General features: G+C 47.0%; 1 protein-coding gene across 4 annotated transcripts in view; it reads right to left on the bottom strand.

Annotated features, from left to right (window-relative positions):
• TNIK (TRAF2 and NCK interacting kinase) overlaps positions 1-21,235 on the bottom strand; it is a 149,927-nt gene that overhangs the window by 53,449 nt on the left and 75,243 nt on the right. For all 4 annotated transcript variants that reach the window (XM_059855775.1, XM_059855777.1, XM_059855778.1 and 1 more), the window contains exons 3-8: positions 18,382-18,438; positions 14,030-14,155; positions 7,983-8,093; positions 5,590-5,680; positions 4,099-4,229; positions 752-806 (exon numbers count right to left, since the gene is read on the bottom strand). In XM_059855775.1, coding sequence (XP_059711758.1) covers positions 752-806; positions 4,099-4,229; positions 5,590-5,680; positions 7,983-8,093; positions 14,030-14,155; positions 18,382-18,438 — 571 coding nt within the window. The remainder of the gene's footprint in view (positions 1-751; positions 807-4,098; positions 4,230-5,589; positions 5,681-7,982; positions 8,094-14,029; positions 14,156-18,381; positions 18,439-21,235) is intronic.

Raw genomic sequence — 21,235 nt, 5'->3', positions numbered from 1 at the left:
CTGGGAGATCCAACTGGGAGATCCCAGCTTCCTCTGAGGCTGCCAGACCCTCGTGGCAGGATGAGCGCAGCAACAGCCCCCCCGAGACAGCCCCCCAGCCCTGGGGCCCAGGAGTGGGCTGATGTCCCCATCCAAAGGTTCTGAGTTCAGGCTGTCATGTCCCCACCCAAGGGCTGTGAGTGTCCCCAGCACTGCCAGGGTCACTGCAGGGACTAGCTAGGGACATCTCTGCTCCTGGAGCTCCAGGTCCTCAGCACCTGCTGGGTGCTGACATCAGTGGGCCAGAGCATGGGACAGCCACACCACGTGGCACAATGCTCTGCTTTATTGACTTGCATTTTCCAGCAAGGACAGCCTGAGGACAACACTGAAAACTGTGGCAGTGTGACCTGTGCAGGTGCACCCAGGTGAACCCAGTGTGTCACTATCAGTGCCACACCAGCTCTGAGGTGTTTTACCTGCTTCCAGACCTCCACCCCTTCATCTGTGTTTTATCTGAGGAAACCATGGCCCAGAGTGCTCCAAGATGTATCAGGTGTCACACAGCTGCCTTTGCTCCCTGCCCAGCCTGCCCCCTGGGCCATGCTGCCCTGGCGGCTTTGTCCCCATGGCTGCTGTGAGCTCCACCTCAGCAATCCCAGGGAAAACCTTGGGGTGGTGTTCCTTGCACAGAGCTGAGCTCTGGCTGGTGCTCAGCAAAGCCCAGCACTTTTAACCCAGGGGTAATGATGAGAGCCATGACTCTACTCACGGGGAGCACCTTCGGCCATCTCGATGGCTGTTATCCCCAGAGACCACAAGTCACTCTGTGGAAGGAAGCAGAGGGACATTGCCAGTGCAAGGAGAAATGCACACTTCTATTTACCCTGTTCCCAAGCCTTGCTCAGCCCTGAGTCTCCTGAGGGATCAGAGCAGAGACAACACACCTATCTGAGAAACTCTGATTTCATGCCTCTTACAGTTCTCCTTCCATCCTCTCCCTTGCCAGCAGGACCATCCAAATCCCCAGCTCCCTGCCAGACAGCAGCAGTGAGCTGCCCTCCAGTGCCTCCTCCCCACCCCACCATCACTACTGAGCTGTGGCTGCAGCCCTAGCCCTGACAATGAGCCCCAGGGGATGGATTGGCTCTCCTGGCAGTGCAGGAGGCAGAGGTTGGATGTGCCCAGTGAGAGAAAATGAGTACAACCCTTCTGCTGGTCTGGGAACATGACTCAGACCAATGCTGGTGCTTCCACCTAAGGCTGGAAGGGATGGACTCTGCCTTCCACCCTTCTTCTTGTACATCCAGCTCTCCCTTGCCCTGCTTTCTGCCATGTCTCTGCAGTCCCACTTCACTTTTCTCCTCTCCAGTTCAAGAGCTGCTCTTTCTAAACTGCCTCAAGCCTCTAAACCTACCATTTAGTGAGAAAATCCAAGACAGGTTGTTTTTCCCACTACAGAGTCCCAGCCAGAGCTGGAGACAACCACAAGCACCTTTCCACATACACCCTCCAGGAAAGACAACTTGGATTTCCAATTTCAGGGCACTTTTCCTCATTTTTAGCTCAAGTTCTCTCTCAACAAATGCTGTCCTTGCTACACATCTTTGCACCTGTTTAAAAATTCTCTCTCAAATCTTATTTTCAGCCCTTTCACAGCACAGTCTCATCCACTCTTTGTTTCTGGCCAGCTGGGATTTCTGCTGCATACTTAATTATCACAGTCTTTCCACATGATTCAGCACACATGACCCCTTCCCTCTGGGTTGCCACTGAACTCCTTCCAAATTCCTAATGGGTCTTTCCATATTGAGGTGCCCAGTGTTATATGCAAGATGCCAAGTGATCTTAAAGCTGGAGGAATACAGAAAGGGATTATCATCTCTCTGAGTCTCCCAGAGAAAGCAGAAAACTCAGCGGGAAGCACACATTTTATAATGATCTGGAATTCAGGATTTTTTTTGAATGGTTTTTATTTTTAAGACTAAAAAGCCTTTCAGTCCATCCAGCAAAGGGATGCTGTGCTGATGTATTTGCATTGCCTTGGGAAGGGAAGCAGGCTCCCTTCTCCTCCTCCTTCTTTTGATTCTAAGCTTATTGACAAGATATCTCTAAAGAAAAAAGGAAGACTGGCTGGGGAAAAAAACAACAAATAACTTCAACAACAGAGGGGGGGTTCTATTTGTTCTTTTTTAAAGTGGTTTATTTATGTGAGGAGGTATTTACTGCCTCCTTCCATAGATTACACAGGCATCTCTTTCTGGCTAAGAAAACAGTGAGATCAGAGGCTTTTTGTCCAAGAGATTAAGCCTGTGAGGATTCCTTTTCTCACCCTATAAATCTCATTTTTTGTATTCAGTATTTTAAGCCAGTCAGCCAAACCTGAGAGCATCTGATTTGCATCCCTTTTAAAAGAAATAATTATCATTTACATCATCCCCACCCTACTTCAAAGCAAGAGCATCAGGTGCAAGGCTGTGATCTGGGGTATGGACTAATGTCCAGTGGCTCCCACATCACCAGGAGCTCTGAAAGCACCCTGCAAGGAGCGTGTCAGCAGCAATCAGCTCCTGTTCCACACCCCCAGCCACGGGAAAATGGCCAGAGCCAACTTCAGAGGCTCGCTGTGAGCATCTGATCCTCGGGGACAATAGAGGGATTCTGCTCCTGCAGCCTGTGCATCAGTCCACAGCATATTAAATGCCCCAGTTATTCTGGCAGGAAGAAAATCCTCAGGGATTTCAGAGGGTAGAAGTAGCCTATGAAGATATCAGTCCTTTTAAAAAGAAATAAAGCCAAAAAGCTGTGATTAATGAGAGCATTGCACAGGCAGCTGTCGGTGGAGAAGTGAGAGCAGCCAGTGCAGGGTGCAGCCCTGTCATGCAGCACTGCCCTCAGCAGAGCTGAGGAAATGCTTGTTGTAATTGGTTAATCAAAGAGTAATAAGTAATTGGAGATTAAACTACTTCTACATGTCCCCATCCTTAACAACTTCTGTAACCCAGAGTCTGAACTCAGACTGGAGAGCTGCTCTCTGGAAAAGCCTCAGTTCAAAAGTTGACTGATGCACTTAAACGGCTGCAAGAGCAAAGCATCATTTGGCTTCTTCAAAATCGTTCATTTCTCAAAAATTTCTCTGAACAACCAGTAATTGAAGCCAAAATTGTATCACAATGGTGGGCTGTGGCTCTGTTACACTGGAGTGTTCTACTTCTAGAAAGCAGCTCACACCAGAGGGTCTCAAAGTCCTTTTTAAACATCACCTTGTGAAGTGACCTCTCAGCAGGCACAAGAACAGAAGTACAGCAAGCTTCACATATGCCTGACCTTCCCCCCCAGAGTTCATTTGGTGATGCCCTGCCCTCCTCTCTGGACAAACTCAGTGAACCATAGGAGGTTTGGAGCTAGAAATTCAAGTTCTGGACATTTCAAAAAACCAAGGGACAAAATAACAAGGGATATTTCTACAGATGTGTGTCCAGAAACTCGTAGTAAGGCAGAAACAGGATAAACTATAATGGATAAACTATAATAAGCTCTCCCTGCTTTAAACATCAGACCTCACTGTAGTTTGAATGGCCAGGTGGGACTCCTAACCTTCCTGTGGATCTGCTGCATGGCACAGGGCTCTGTGCCACATTATAACTCAGCAGCGATGTTGTGCTGCCACTGATCCAAAAATAAACTTCAAACAGGCTGGAGAGACATGTGAAAAGTAGGTCAGCCCCCTAAACGTCTGATTGTGTGGCAGCCTTCACATCTCCCTGTGAATATCAGCCTGCAGGCCAGAGGATGTGATTTTACCCTTTCTAAACCTGACCTGACTCCTCTCCAGAGTAAATAGAGCAAATACAGCTTGTTTGACTGGAGTATTTAAATACACAGCACCAAAAAGCAGGGTAGCAGGTAGGAAGTCTGAGTCTGACACCTTTCTCCACACGGGGAAAGACTCCTCAGAGTAAATTTGGATATGCGAACAGCACAACAAAGATTCAGGTTGGACCTGAACTGGCATCCCAAAATCCCACAGCCAGAAAGCAGGAGGAGCCTGTGCTGCCTTCCAACGTGTATTTCAGTGCTGCAATGATTCTCTGAGCAGGAAGATGCTGGTTTAGGTACCTTGAAGTCGTAAGTGGCATCGGGGTTTTCGTCGCAGGCGATGACCTCGGGGGCCATCCAGTAAGGCGTGCCAATAAAGGTGTTCCTCCTGCCCACAGTCCTGTCCAGCTGGGCACTGACACCAAAATCCACTGCAGCAGGGAGACAGCAGGGCATGGCAAGGTCAGAGACAAACCTGAGCAACGCTCTGCTGCTCCATGTAAAACATTGTGCTCATTCAGAACAGCTCTGCACAGCCAGGAAAGGGGGACGTGGCTGAAGACATTCCTGTTTGATCTCTGCTGGCATCTACAGAGGTCAGCCAAGGACAAACCTGATCATCTGATGTCCAGGTTTTGTACAAAACCCTGGGCCCTCTCCTCCTTGCCAGGAGGCAATGAAAAGAAATCACAGCTCCTCATACTAATGAGAAACAGGGTTAGCTACATGAATAAGCAGCAGCCTTTGTTCTATGCTTGCTCATTTGAATTGAAGCCTGCCAAATACTGGTGGAAGCCTCATTTTTCTACCTAAATTCTTGCTGCAAATGGCAGAAATGCAAAAGACTTAAGGAGCTAAGGACCAAGGACAAAGACCCATGGGAAATGTCAAGCAGAGAGCTGCAAAATGAAGCAAAAAATGATGAAATCAAACCAATGAGAGAAAACTCTATGGTCCACTAACTGCACTTTACACAACACAATGGCTAGAGATTTGCCCTGGAGAATTTCCCCTTGGAGAGGAATCCTCACCAGCCTAAAACCCAATGAGCTGGTGGTGCCATCTGTTAAGCCAGGGGTTTATTCTGCTGTAGAGGGAGAGAGGAGGCATGGGAAAACCAGGCTCCCAAGACACATGACCAGTGTAAGGGATCTTCTATCACCAACAAAAATTAACTGGGCAAAGACAGCCTCAATAACATCAATACTGGACAAGTGAGGATGTGAACACGTCATCTGCACTGATCTGCTGCCTTCCATATGATCTCCACACCAATGCCTGCTCCTCTCCAGGGTGACTAACAGAGCGCACAAAATTCAGAGTAGTTCTTGCAAATTAAACCCCTCCATCAGGTTAGCCTGGAAAAGGAGTCTGGATTATGTCATGCTAAACTGAAAATGGATTCTTCTCCAGGACACTGTTATGCAGCTATAGGGCAACAGCCACTGACAACATCTGGTGGTGCTCACAGGGCAATTTTCAATCCAGGACATGAAAAATTGGTGTTGGTTGCTTAACCTGTACCTGGTGGCAGAGCTGTCTGAGCAGAAACACCACTGCAGGTGCATGTCTGCAAGCAGAACCATCAACCCCTGCAGGCCATCAACCCCTGGTAGTCTGAGGCACAGGACCTGGTCAACACCCAAGGTCATGCATCAAAGCCAACATAACAAAACCCACAGAGGAGCTCTTGGTACCCATCCTCTTTCTTCTGGTCGTGTACAAGCCAGTTTTGCTGCTTCTCCCCAGCCAGCCCACCTGCAGTTTCCAGGAGCTCTAACCCACTCTTACCTAGTTTCACTTCTGCATTTTCTGTCAGCAATACATTCTGTCCCTTGATGTCTCGATGAATTACTTTGTGCTGGTGTAGATGACTCAAGCCCTGGAGAATTCACAGAAAGGTTAGAGGAACCCAAGTTCAAAGCATGTTATTTCCTGACATTCCTCCTCAACCAATTATGCTCCAGAAATGAAAGGTTCACAGTTGGAGCTAAGCACTTGAGAATGCTTTTGTTTATCACAGGCTCCAAACACTGTCCCATGTCCCATGCTGGGAGGACATGCCTGGCGAGGAGCCTGTCCATTCTGTGGGGTTTTAACCCAATCTTTCCCATTCCAGCAGGAACCTGTATTAACCCAAATTCTTCTGTCACTCCAGACATGATTTCCCCCATGAGCTCCCTTGCCTCAGGGAGCCATTTCTGTGGCAGAAATAATAGAGTGGGTTTGTCTCCTTTCTCCATTTCCATCATCCAGAAACTGAAGAAAACTATTCTCTTGTTATATTGGTCCAATAAACTGGATTTCAGTACACTGAGAAACTTGTATTAAAAATGCTACCATGCAAATACAAATATTATAACTTGCACATATCCCTAATAGAGATATAGCTCAAGTGAAAAGCCTGTCTCAAAGGCTAAAGGTAAACTAGCTTTGCTGTTGAGCTGGTTTATTAGCTCATTAATTTCTTTTTGCAACCTACATTTTTATTTAATTCATTTATTATTTCAGTTTTAAAGCAAAATCCACCCAGACTGGCCACTTAGGAAAAATACGGATTACTTCAAAAACTAATTTTGCACTAGGTTTGCATTTCACATTAAACATTCCTATTTGAGGAAGAAAAGGATTTCTGCTATCGCTTCTGGTAGTTATTAGTCATTTTATGCTCGTTACCTTGGGAAAACTGTGGAACAGATTATATCTGTACAGGAGTCCTTTTTTTAGCCATATTATACTTGGTTACCAGCACCTTTGAGCATTTGAGGCAAAACAAAAATTCCACAGGATTTTAAAAAATCCTTTAACAATGTGGGATTGAGCCTCGTGTTAGAATTCCAACTGTCCATCACTGTCTGAACCAAGCCTGAGCCACGTTCTGCAATGTGAAGCTGGGAGCCTTTCCTCATCCCACACCCCACAGAGGCCACCCACCATCACCCCAATGTGTGGCCAAAACGCAGTAGGTGACACCCAATGCTGGCCCTGGGACATGAGTCAGAGGCTGGGTTTTGACTCACTGCCAGGGACTATTTTAAGGAACAGGCTCATGGAGCTCATACACTTAAAATAAGCCCATGTAACTGTGACCTCCTGGCACTGAAAGCAGTGTCCATACAAAAGCTGATGAGTTACAGCACCAGCACTTCTGCACATCACTCTGGTGTGGACAGTGGCATTCAGGGTCAATGCAGAAATGCTGTGTCACCTCTGGACACCCACGGCAGCCTCAGTGTCAGGCACATCCATTTGGAGTGATCATTCTGCCTCATTTTCCTTCACAGAAACAAACAATTGTTTAGCTTGGAAAAGACCTTTAAGACCATGTTATAACCCTGACAACTGCCAAGGCCACCATAAAACCATGTCCCTAAGTGGCACAGTCACATCCCTTTAAAATTCCCCCAGGGACGGGGATCCAGCCTTCCCTGGACAGCCTGTTCCAGTGCTTAACAATTCCTTTGATGAAGAAATTTTTCCTAAATCTCCCCTAGTGCGACTTGAGGCCTTTTCCTCTCATCCTATCACTTGATGGCTCTTGTACAGGTTTCCTTCACATGCCAAATATTCCTGCTTTCTCTTGAAAAAATCTTCAGCTCACAGAGCAATAGATTTTAATGTAGGGCAGCCATTACAACCTCATCCTCTAACCTCAGCAATGCAAAATGCAGGAAAGTCTTTGCTGAAGCTGCCAGCTCCCAGTACATGAAACTCTGGCATGGCCCATTTTAAGACATCTCAGTCAAACATTTATATTGTGAGGATAAAAGCTGCAGTATCTTCATTAAAATCAGACGTGGATTTAAAAAAACATAGGATGCTTTTTAATCATGAAGATTCTTCTTTCCACAGACTTTATTAGTCCTCACCTTTCTGTTAACTAAAAACGTAGTTCTAGCATAAATAAATATTTGCCCTTTTAATACTAATAGGAGATTATATTTTCGTTGAAGGAAAAAAAGGGTTAAAATTCAGGCAACTAACAGAGCTAAAGGGCATTAAGCAGGGCTTATTTATTATGCATCATACAGGCACATGAATCATTCACGCCTGCTGGCACCGCAGAGGCTCCAGCCCATGGCAGCACAGCATCCAGGAAATCTATGGAGCCAAAGGCTTCCTGTGTCCCCTGAGCCCTGAATTGCCACATTCCCAACAACATTCAGCTCCCCCTGGACACGTACCCGCAAAATCTCTCTGCAGATGTAGGCAATCCACTCCTCCTTCAAGGTGTTCCCCTTCGTGTTCTTGATGAGGTCGGTGACGGAGCCCGCGCCGCAGAACTCCATCACCAGCTGCCAAAGGGAACAGGAATGTCATTAATGACATAAATGTTGTGCAGTGACACCAGCAGCAGCATCCTGACATTGGCACTGCTTCTGTGGGGACCCCACGGTGCTAGACAGAGCCATTGGAACATCATCCTGGACCTATCAGCCTGCAATCCATTTGGGGTTTGTTAGCAGTAAAAGGCTGGAAGGCTTGAGAGGCTTGTGGCTCTCCAAAAGATTGGGAGCAATAAAGAGGAATCAGGCCAGTGCTGAGAATCAGTGGAGGAGATCAGAATCCCAAACCCTACCCCTAAATGCCCCCCTTTATACTTCTGATCAATGCTTAGTATCAACAGCAATAAAACAAAACTCTGCCTCTTGCAAGTTCTTCAAACCTGAAAATACAAAAGCACCGAGGCAGATATTTGAAAGCTTCCTATGATTTAGGAACCAGGTGTACTTTTAAATTTTTATTTTTTATTTAACCAGACAAACTTTGGTTCTGACCGTGTCTTTGAGCAGGAAACCTCCTCTGAGGGGAAGGCTGCCAAGCAGTGTCAGGCTTCCCAGGAGAGAGCTGCTGTCCTACTGCTCAGGCTGGTTCCAACAAGACTGGCCACCGCCACTTGTACCACTTCCAAAGTTTCAGAATATCAAATATAGAAATGTAATGATCTAACCCAGCCCAAACTTAATCTTGTCATTGAACAACTGTGAAATAAACATTACAAAAATAGCACGGGATGTGAGTCTGTCTCCCTGGGATTTCACAGATCCCAGGGTGTGCAGGAGCCACCAGCATGCTCCAGAAAGTGAGCACAGCCCATGTGTGCAACAAGCCTCCTCCAAGGCCTGGGCAAGTGCCTTCCTCTCTGATGTGAAACCGTGTTTTCCAATTAGATCTGCTTCCTACTTGAAGACAGTCCCTTGCCAGATTCTTTCAATGTGCATGTTTCAAGTTTCTTATCACATGAGGCTGACATGGCATTTAATGTTCTCCAAGCAAGTGACATCACGATTAAAAGCACAGGCCAAGAAGAGAATTAAAACAGCAGAAGGGTTACTCCTGACCAAATTGCACAAGCGCAGTGATTTAAGACTATCATAAATTATAATGATCATAAAATCCAGACACAGGACTGCCATAAACCTTCAGGCTAAATAAAATACTTGAGCAGACTATACCTTACTTGGCTTTGACCACACTGCTATCTTTAGTTTTGATGTTAAGTTTCTCTTTTCTTCCTGAACTGGTGCTGAAAAATTCTTGGAACATCCCTGTTAAGTCATGAAATGGAAGAAATGGCAGAAATGGATGGGTCACTGACCAAAATCTGCCCCATGCAAAGCCAGCACTGGGATCCCCTTTTGCTTCCACGGCTTCTCATGCTCCTCAGGTGGAAGGATGCTACAGAATTGCCAACCATAGCTCATACAGTGCAGCCTCCAAGGAGAGGAACCACAGATGATGGCAGGCCAAGGAGACACCCAACAGCCCAGGTCAGAGCTGACCCACAGCACTGATGTCCTGCTGGGTGATGGAGGCCAAGAACAAGAAATGCACACTGGAGTGGGCACAGGAACATGACCAGGTCTTCTCAGAGGAGCTGAGGGCTTGCTCAGCCATGCAGAGAATGGATGGTTATGGGCTATCTGTGTATATTGCCAACAATAAGGACAGGTAAGCACCAGAAGGGGAGAAGAACAATGCAGATACTACCATAATATCAATTTATGAACACTAGGGGTATGTTTAGGCTGGAAACCAACAGTCTTACAGGAGAAAAATTAAAATGAGCAGAAGTTCTTGCTGATTTTAGGGCAGAGCTTAATACACTGAGAAAAGGCTTCAAAGGGCACTTGGATACTGAAATACTTTCTCATGAATCTCATACCTCTGGGTGAGTGCTTTGCCCTCAGACATTTGCATCATTACCAATTTTCTTAAGGGATGAAGCCATGATGGAATAAGACAATAAACTGGAAACGCATATTGAATTTATATTAACCATAATTAAAATTATCATCAGGATGGGCTAAAGGTAAGATCATCTCCTGAAATTTAATTTGCAAGGACATTTATTGAAGAAGTATTTTTAAATACAGTTCATTTAGCATTTACTTAGCTCTTCATACCAGAGTGACAGCAAACTTCATAAGCAAGGCAAATTCAGAGGCTGCAGCTGTAAATCTCTGTGTCCTGCTGTCTCATGAATTTTTTGTTTAAAGAGCCTTTTCAGTTTTCAAATCAACCACTACTTTCCTCAGTTTGGGAATGACAAGACCGCTGTTCCAATCACTGCTGTGTATTACCTGGAAGAGCTCAAACCCAAGCATCTCCAGAACACCAACCCCAATTCATCCTGCAGTGAACTGCTCCAGCTTGTCCAGAGGAACTCCCCAAATGAAATACTTTACTACATCAGACAAATCCTTCTCTGCTCCTATGCCTCAGCTCAAGAACAATTTGACTTCTTTGAAGTTACAGGAAACAAGCACACAACACCCTCAGGCTAAATGCTGCTGGAAATCAATCCTTCTGCTGTGTGTGTAAACAGAAACTGGGTGCAACATGATCCCATATGCCCAGGCCACTCAAATTCCTCATCCCACCCCTCAGCCTGACTCCCATGCAAAGGAGTCCCTCATGCCCCACATGGTGGCACCTGGAGGCAGGGATGGAGCATTAAAAACATTGAGACCTTCCCTTGGGGGATCAGCAGAAAAGCAGATGCCCATTTCAGAAACAGAAATAGCAATCAAATTGGTGTTAAGCAGCAGCTAAAGAATTCAGCAGTGAGACAAGGCCAGGTTTTCATTGTTGCTGTTGGTGCTGGGGTGGGAGCAGGCTGACACTGCAGCCACACCCCCAGGTGGGAGCACGGGGGCCAGCACTGCTCTGCTCTCTCCTCTCCAACAGCAGCATCCAAGCGCTCTCACACGAGTTCCTCAAGAAATGACTTGCCTGCATCTCCCTGGATGTCAAGCCCAGCCAAGCAAGCCATACTTTTTGGGGAGGCAGCTGACACCACGAGTCCTGAGCAGGCTGATGTCTTTGGGTTAGGGATGGCAGCAAAAGGAGCTGGGCTCACAGTGTTTACAGCACTGACGTCGCTTTGAAGAGCAGTGAGAGTTAAATCGAGCTGGATTACTCTGCCAGACAGCAGAAGAAATCTGCTCTGGTAACCCTGAGCTCTCGGTCAGGGGCCAGAGGAGCAGCCCTGATCCTCTCACACTCCCCAGGGACTGCAGAGCTTGGAGAGACTAAAGAGAGATACAGCTCAACTGAAAACTGACCCCTCTCAAATGTTTCATGATCTAATTTCTGTAATGCAAAGAATCAGCAACTGCCCAAAAATATTTTTCGGGGTATATGAGCAGATTAAGAGCAATCCTGCTCAGAGCTGCACAGGTGTAACCCAGTGCTTTGACAGCTCATGCTCAATTTTCAACAGAGCCTTGCTGTCCCCATTTCTGCTCTCCAGATCCCTGGTGTGACTCTGTTCACATCACCCTAAAGCAATTCAATGGGCCCCTAGAGCTCAACAGAGTGAAAAAACACATTGCAACCACACAATCACAGTCCTGAGCACTGCACAGCTGCAGCACTGCCACCCTGACCTAGGGGCTGTTCCCACATCACCCTCATTCCTTTCTCCCCCACACTGGCCCAGATTATCTGCTGCAGAGGACACCCCAGAGGCCACCCTACCACGTGGGTATCTGGCAACCTGCCTATTAGCAATTTGTCCCCCTTGGTGACAGATGCAGCTGCGGGCAGGGTTGCCATGGCAGCCCATCCATCGCAGCCAGCGCTGGCCCTGGGGACCGTGTGGGCTCTGCCCTGCCCTGGGTGGGCTCTGGGTTGCTGCCAGCCTTTGCTCAGCCCCCCCACTCTGCACAGCCCCTGTGCCTGCTGCACGTGGTGGGGGGGCTGCTCTGTCCATGGCCTCAGTGCACAGGGGACAGCAAGGGCAGATGACAAGTGTCCAGCTGAGTGGCACCTCCACGACCCTGCACAGGGGCACAATGTCCGTGCAGTCACAGTGCCTGCAGCTTCCAGCAGTGCTCAGGGCAGGGGTCCTTTGGGATGGGGTCACCTCCCCCATCCAGCTCACACTTCTAAATAAATGCTTCATCTCCCACCGTTTAAAATTCACTCACCCCAAAATACCTCAACAACCTCTCTGAGTTATGCATAGCCTGGTATCCCATAGCTTAGATTTGAGAAGAGCAAGGGGGATTTAATGAGTTTAACTCTGAGAAGCAGCAGTTAACTGATTATCTGGATCCCCTGGGAACTTCCCCAGATTCTGCAGCCCACCTTCACCCTGTTCCCTTGCACCAGAGCAGGACCCCCTCACCTCAGCTGGAGATGTACAAACCCTCCTGAAGACCCACAGCAACCCAGAATGCAACGCATTATCCAACACAAGAATAAATCTACCTCATATTTTTAAATTTCTTTTTAAATGTTCCATAAAGGTTGTCCCTATGACTTTTGCTTCCTTTTTTTTTTGCCTAACACAGCAGATTTGTGATGCATCTGCTATAACACTCTCTGCACAGCTCCCTAATTTCTGAAAACAGGGTTGTTTAGTGAGCTTGAGCTCATCTTTCAGGGCAAGTGGCTGCTCTGGAATGGAGCAGCAGCACTGACAATCCCTCATGTCGGAAGCCTGCCACGTTTCTGAGAGATCTTAATCTCCACTGAAAGAGTTCCCTATTTTTTATTTCCGTATCAGCCTCCCGAGTGTCGATAAAAAGAATTACTTGGGCATTATCAGAAACCATTTTATTTCAACAAAGAGCCAATGAAAAATAAACAAGCCTTTATCTGTGAGGCAAGACTGATAGAGTTCACATGAGTCCTAATTCAATCAGATCCTGAAACAACAGCTATTAAACACAGTGGCACCAGCACACCTCTCCTCCAGGGCTGGGGAGCTTTCCCAGGAATACCTCCACCAGTCCTAACACTGGGCACAGACTTAAAAAAGCCCCTCACATGGGTAAGGCAGAATTTACTGGATTTACAAGACTGTGAGGAAATAAAGACTTTTTCCACCACAGGACAACACCCAGGTCGTTGTACTGGTAACACAGCCTTCTCTCCAAGAGACCTGTAAGGAAAGCAGGGTCCTACACTGCTGCTCTGATGGCCAGTGGCACTGCAGGCTGCTGCTCCAGAGACTCCAACCAGCACAGCCAAGCTCAAAACACAGTACAACAACTTTAATTAATTTTACAGCAATGACCGGAGCCCTGACTCGTGGTGCCACTGCCCTGCCCAGCCCCCTGAGCACCAGCTGCTGCTGAAGGGAGTGGGCTCTGGTGCTCTGTCTCTCCCCAGGGATAGAGCAGATTTAAACTCCATCCTCCCTGCTCTGGGAAAGCTGAATTAATAACCAAGAAGGCCCTGACAAGGGAAGCAGCAGGAGGAGGCAGCCAAGGATTTGTGGAGATGCAAAGCAGCTCAGTGCCCTTCAGCAACGTCAAGCATCTCCACCAAAGTGGCTGAGCAGCCACAGATCCCCCTGACCTCACCTCACTGTCCCCCTCCTCTTTATCTGCCTGCAAAGGCTCCACAACATGTGAAGCACAAGAAGCACTGCCAAGAGCTGGCAGGAGTCACCCTCAGCCTCCATCTTCCCAGAGATGTTCCCAGCTCTCTCCAGCTACCAGAAGCTGGAATGATTTCCAACTGACTATTGTAATAAAGATATTGCTAATGACACTTCAGAATAAAAATGGGTTTACAATCAGCCTGCAAAGATTTGAAGGCAAAATGGAGATGTGTTTTGCAGTGCAGCAAGAGCCTGATCAAAGCCATGGCTTTGAAAAAAGATGAATGCAAAAGAAGGGGTTCTGTGTAAGCTGGGTGCTGGTAAGAGAACAATTCAGAGTAAAAAAAATCTCTATTAAATCCCAGTTATTTTACAGAAAAGAAAGCAACTTACCCAGAGCTGATCATCCATGCCTGGTGGGTTCTTTTTAATAAAAGCACCATAATACGTAGCAATATTTCGGTGATGAGAATACTTCTTCAGCATGTTAATTTCTTGTTTGATCTCTTCCTCTTCATCCTGGGATGAAGTGAAAAGAAAAGAAAGACAAAACCAGAGGCATTAGGAGACTGCACTTCACAGGGTCTGAGCTGTCTTTGCACATGGGTGAACTTCCAAGCACCCCATTCCTGACTGACCTCCCAGGTTTTTTGCATCATTTTTTACAGCCACTTTGCAGCAGATCCTGGGAGCCTGAGAGCTGCTCTGGAGACTCATGTTGCTCTGAGGCTCAACCTTACCTGTGTTACCCTGGTGATGCATTAACACACCCTCACAGACACACCAGAGGCCCAAGAAGGTGTTTTTCTACAAACCACTGCATGGCAGAAGGGCTCCTGCACCCCCAGCTCCCTGGCACATCACTCCTGCCCACCCTGGAAGCAGCACAGGACCTCTGGAGACACCAGGAGTTGCTGGTGGTGGGGTGGCACCACATGGGGAGCAGGCAGGGGCTGCCTGCCCACAAACTCATCAGAGTAACTCAGTCCTGGTGACAAGCACCATTCCCATGGGCTGTCCCAGCCCCTCTCTGTCCCACCCACAAAGTGGCTTTAGCTGAAGCAGCAGAGGCAGAAAAGCCACACCAATACCTGTGCTGATGTCCCACCTCTTTGTTCTCACACCCATCAAACGTGCCCTGGTTTTATTTTAAGCTGACTGAGTTCCAGCCCCCTGTATTTCCACAGGAAGCACTTAGCACCTTGATGTCAGTGAGCTTTATTATAAAGGACCAGAAGGGTTCTTTGTTCTTCATTCTCCTTTATTCCACTGTGTCCCTCACCTGCCTCTCCTGACCTCAGTTTTACAAATGGGCAAAGGACAAGGCACCCAGAGAGCAGCAGAGCTGCAGGAGCAGCTTTTCTTGAGCAGCAGTGCCCCCTGACCAGGTGTCACCCAACACAGACAGAAATACATCTTTCTTCCCAAAATACCTTTCAGGGAAGAACAGCAAAGGTGAAGACAGGAAGAACAAGCACAAGAAATATCTGGATGGAGCTTGTATAAACAACCTCCAGTTTTATTTTTGGTAAGAACACAGAGGGTATAAGCACCAAAGAGGAGGAGGAACAAGCTCAAATATTACAAAGGAAACCAGGGGACTATTCTGGAAGAATCTTTATCACCTCTCTTCAAGCAGTCAACACAACTTTCCTTGTTTTCATTTGTCCAGGAAACCAGGGCACATAACATGAAGGTTATCAGAGATGATTCTATTAATTGAAGCCCTTTGCAACAACAACTGAAAGGTAGCTGGATGCTCGACAGTGCTGGGATCAAGGACAAACTTCCTCCAGCTCTCTCAGCACCCAGCCAGCTTTTCAGTCATCCCTCCATTCATGCCTGGCTCTCTAGGAAAAAATGGAGGCAAGCCAGAGGGACACTTGGTCTAAAGATTCCATCTTCAAGTTGAAGAACTCAAAATGGGTGGAAAAAGCCTCCAAAGCATAAGATCTGCGGATGGCACCTGGGGATGTGTCTGCATGGACAGGCTCAGGGGCTCCAGCCCAAACTCCTGCTCCAAGCAGGACTACTGAGAACAATCATCCTCAGCAAATCCAGAGAGGTAGGGAAGAAAATGGAATCATCACAGCAAGCTGCTGCAACTACTCCAATCCCAAACCCAACAAAAGCCACAGGCCAGGCTTTGCTGCCCCACTTTGCCTCCATCAACTGATTCTGTTACATCCATCACTGGATGTAGGTCATGCAGCACACAGCAGGACCAGCCCCTGGAAAAGGAATCTGAATCTTAATTCAGAGAGAGCAGCTGCCCAAACTGATGAAGTACTGCAATTTGAGGACCTCTATTCTGCAATCTTCCCAAACAGATAATTAGTAAGAGCAGAGATGAGTAAAACAAAGCATCACTGTCAGGAGCCTGTTGGGGTTTAGCACAAAGCAAGTGGTCAGGATGAAATGCTGTCTGGGAGCTCACTGAACACAGAATCATCAGGGTTTGGGGGCTGGAAGAGACCTTGAAGATCACCTAGTTCCAACCCCCCACCGTGGGCAGGGACACCTTCCACTAGACCAGGCTGCTCAGAGCCCCATCCAACCTGGGCTGCACACTCCAAAAGCTGCAGATGGCTATGGCTGGGATGGCCCCACTAATTCTGTTCTCTGCTGACTGCTGAAAGACACACTGTCACCAGGGATATCCTGGAAAAACAGGTGGGATGGAAGGTCAGGATCAAATGGAGCAGCGGCAGCTCTGAAATTGTGTGTGAGGAGGAGGCCAAGGACTGAGTTTGGGTTTTCAGCAGCAGCATTTGCACTGAGCCTGGAGCAGGTGCTGAGCATGGCTGTAGGCACGATGCAGGGACCAGCTTTGGAAATTCCTCCAGCAACGCCCAGGACCATTCCTGCAGGCTCTAGAAGTGCCTTCAGCACCAAGAGCTACGAAGCCCAGACAGCCCTTAGCAGAGCACAGGTCAGCACTGCCTGCACTGTGGTCACTGCCCACCCTGCCCACGCCTGCTCCTGCCCTGAATGAGCCTTTCCTGCCTAAAAGCAGCCTAAGGGGAAAACAACTAAATATCCAAAAGCCACATCCCATTACAAATATCTGATTTACACCTTGTACATTCACACATGAGGCCCAGCTTTACAAGGTAAAGTCTTAGACCAGGGGCACCTACTTAAAAATGTGTATGAAATTATTATTGGGCAGTATCAGATTTCAGGTACTTTTCTCCAATATCCTTCCTGGAAGTATTTTAAAACAACTGAATTAAGTGTGGATTCATATCTAAGCCTGTGTTTGGCCTCAAAGTAATATTTTGATTTCTCAGCTAAAATTCATTCTAACATCAGACTTCATCCCATGGGAATTTCACTGCTATTTATGCCATGGGTTTATGCTTGGTGGGTTTGCCTATTCCCTTGGAGCCTGCTTCCCACGAGAACGAGATAAATGGCACTTGTAGATACTACAAGTAAACAGGAACAAATCTCATTCACATTTACAGACTTATTTCCACACACCATTTCACCTGTTAGCACCAAAAATAACCTGGACGAAGGTCCCATATATATTAATACCACACCACAACATCTAAGGTATTTCAAAACAGATTCCCAAGGCCAGCTGACTGCTTTCACAGAGAGACATTTCTGCATGTGCTGAGCTCCTGAAAGCTACTAAAACATTAACTCAAAAATTAAGGTGGGCAGATTGTGATCTAGTCCTAATTTTGAAATGTGTTATTCCAGTCAAAAAAAAAAAAATACAAAACACAGCAAAACACATTCTTACTCTCAAGCCTGGCATGGTTTCCAGTGCAGGAACTTTGGGAGGGATAGTACTGCACTTGGAAAAAAAATATTCAAGAAAAAGCAACTTCACGCTCCTAAATGCATCTCTGTTTTTAAATAATTTTTTGTTTTGTGGCAATTGGGAAATGGTGAAACCATCCTTTCCCCAAAATTTTGTTATTAATTTAATGATTTGTAAATTCTTGGTTCTCAGTCTGACACAAGTTTCAAAAGAGCCACCTTTGAGACCAGGATGGTGTGGTTTTCTTCCTCTTTATCAGCAGGATGCACAGGAATTATTCAACTTGCCTCGTGAAGTTATTCATTACAATAATTGCGACATATTTTTGGTGAACAAAAGCTCTCCAGTGAAAATCATGGATGCAGAAAAACAAAAATGAGTTATGAATACACAATCCTGTTGCTACTTTTGACTAAGTCACGTACAATAGGACAAGAGGGAATGGCTTCAAACTGACAGGGGGCAGGGTTAAATGGATATTGGGAAAAAATTCTTCCCTGTGAGGGTCGTGAGGCCCTGGCTCAGGTTGCCCAGAGAAGCTGCGACTGTCCCATCCCTGGAAGTGTCCAAGGACAGGTTGGATGGGGCTTGGAGCAGCCTGGGATAGTGGAAGGTGTCCCATGGCAGGGATTGCAAATGGATGATCTTTAAGGTTCCTTCCAACTCAAATCAATCTCTGATTTTCTTCAGAATTTAGTAGGATATTTAAAAGAGCCACTGCTGGAACTGGATGCTGCTCTGTTTCAGCATGAAGAACTTAATCTCCAAAACTCTTCCAGATGTACTTTTTTCTCACATATTTATTAAAACTAAAACCTTTTAATGGCACACATCAAATTAAGACAAAGGCAATTCACACCCCAGGAAACATCAGTCTTCCACCCACCCCCATACATTATCACACCCCATCCCCTTTCCCCTCTTATCTGTAATTTCAGAATGCAGGAGGAAGATGAGGATACATTACCCCGGTGACGTCCATAACCTTAATAGCAGCAAGCTGGCCTGTTTTAACATGACGACCCTGCAAAAGAAAAGGGAGAAATTTGTTTGCTTTTGCTCAGTGACAGTGTTTTCCTCGCAGTGAACAATATCCTTTAACAATCTCCTTGCCCTGGCAGCATCCACACATTATTTGTTGCTTTTTCAAGAGCATCTTCACAGCAGCCATGATGAGAAAGCAATTCCCTCCCCTTCCTCCTGCCACTACAATTAATTAGTACAGGGCCTTCAGTGCCGTATTTTCCTGGCAAACAAGTGCTGGAAATACCCTTTAATGCTCAGCCATGCACAAAAAACCAGCTTGGGGCCTCTCCTGAGCACAGAGCATGACTCGGCTGGAAATGGGCTGCTGGAGCTGAGATGATGGGAGTGTGCTGGCTGGGGTACCCACACTGCCTTCAGCCCACCTGGGTCCCATCCCAGCTCCCTGGGCACACACCTGGGACCCCTGGCCTGCAGGGCACCATAGTGAATTCACCAGAGTGAATACTCTGTCCAGTAATTTATTTCTATTCAGAAAGATTTGGTTAGCAGGCTTTAGAGAGGTTTTTACAATTTTCAGCAACTGAAAAAATCAGCAAATCACTGCAATGAACTGTTTGTTGCACAGAGCTCGACTACATTAATCCTAATGGGAAAATGCCTGGGAGAGATGGTGAAAATATAAAAGAGCTCCAACTATTTATGAGGTCTTAAAACCAACACAACTGCCATCAAGAAAGGCAGTTCCCAGTCTTTCCTCCTTTCCTGAGAAACTGATCACCCAACATCACATCCAAATTGTTCATATCAAATCATTCCCACCCCCAGCTGCAGGACATGGGCTCTGCTTCCAAACCAGGCAGCCTGAGGAAAAGACCTTTTTCCTCCAGGAAAGCCAGCAAATGCTGATCCTCATAGGAGGCAAAGGGAAGCGTCCCTATTTCCCAGTTTACATGTCTATTTACGGTGGAAGCTGCCCAAGGCCCCGTCTTGTGAGATATGGTGTGGAAGACACAGAGGCAGTGGCAGCTCCTGCCCTGTCCTTGGTGTGCTAATTGATAATTAACACACAAGGACAGAACCAGCAGCAAAGGCGAAGAGGGGAAGAGCTGCATCATGGCAGAAACAGGGGAAAATTAGAAGCTTTTCCTAAATTGCAGGCTCCTCCTGCCCCCACAGCAGTGTGTGTGTTGATGAGCTGGGGTTTGTGTCAGGTCTCCCAGGCCTCCTGCAGACTGGAGATGGTCTTTCACACCATCTCAGCTCAAGAACCCCAAATTACCAGACATGGGAACCTCTCCCTGGTCCCTCAGGTTTCCAGGCACGGCGCTGGGAAGCAAAACCCACACGCCGGCTGTGGAGCAAGGCAGCATCATCCTCTCCAAATTTATGACTTCACCAGGAAGCCAATTCACCCACCAGGGCTCCTCACTCATTTATTAACACAATTTATACGTCCTGAGCAAGCCCATGTTCTAGCAGTGGAAAAAGAGCTTTACTTTAAAGAGTATGCAACACAAAAAGTAATAAAAGCAAGCACAGCCCAGCAGCCCCAGGCTGTGGCTGAAGCATCCCCTGGATGTGGCCATCAGGGAGGAGGGGCATGTTGCTAGACACCATCCATTTAGACAGCATGATCTGCAGAAACAAACCCTCCTCTTCCTAAATTTGTCCTTGTTGGCTTGCCCAGGAAGTCCCCACGTGTACTGACACTTTAATTAAAGCCCACAGAGCACGAGCAGGGTAAACACTTGGGCCATGGCACGCCCCATCTCCCACAAGCTGGAGGAAAGGGAAGCAAGCTGAGGCATTTCAAGCCATGGATTTAGGAGTTATACCTGCCTTCATAGGACGCATCACCACCTCAGTTTGTATTTTAAGGCAATGCCCCAGCTTTGCCATGGTGAAGGGCTCCTGCTTCCCTCAGCACCAGCCAAGGGGAAAAAGATCCCTGTGTGTCCACAGCATCCTTCTCCCAGGAATCTGCTGCCTCCTTGCACACCTCCCAAACATTTACAGACAATGGTAAGAACTTAATATCGTATAAACATTTACCAAAACAAAATAAACCTCTTGGAAACATATGTTAATGTAAGCCATGAGGGGCACTTAGTCACGCAAAATCAGGCGGAGTAGAACCAGTAAGTGTTCACCCTGGGATACTGCAGCAAAGGTTTGCTTTTTCTACAGTTTGCTCACAACAATGGATTGTAGAGCTTCACCCTGACAGATGAAACCATCCGGGGAAAACAGGCATCTCCTCACCAGCCAACCATCCCTTTTAATTCAACCTACTGCTCAGCACTGAGACTTGCTGTGAAACCTTCATAAATAGTTTAGAAAACCCAGTTGATTTTTACCCTACTGCAATTTTTACCCTATTTGCAATAAAGATACAGACAGGCTGGAGGAAGACACCAAGAACTGGAAGTGAGAGATGCAACAGAGAAAAGAAATCAGCATCCAACCTGTACCCATTAAAGATACCACGGCAGCAATAAACCCCTTTCACAGCATCAGCCACCTCTGACACCTTGGCCATGCAGATTCCAGTGCCTGTGCCCAAAGCCTGGAAGCAAGTCCAGAAGCACCCATGCCCCTGCAGTCTCTCCAAAGTATCAGCTGGATAAGAAAGTGGAACCACCTCTGCCAAAGACAAGGCAAGCTGAAAATGGGAATTAATGAATGTCAAGTGTTACGTTGTCCAGTGTTAATCTGTGCTGCTGTAAGGAAGCTACAAAAGAGGGCTGGGGTATGAATACAAGAAAAGCACCAAAAAGCTCTGCTGTGATGCTTCTACCTCCTGTGTGTCCTCCACCCACCAAAACTTGTTGGTT

This window comes from Haemorhous mexicanus, chromosome 10 (genome assembly GCF_027477595.1).
Source record: "Haemorhous mexicanus isolate bHaeMex1 chromosome 10, bHaeMex1.pri, whole genome shotgun sequence".
NCBI lineage: Eukaryota > Metazoa > Chordata > Aves > Passeriformes > Fringillidae > Haemorhous > Haemorhous mexicanus.
This window is presented reverse-complemented; position numbering and strand designations above follow the sequence as displayed.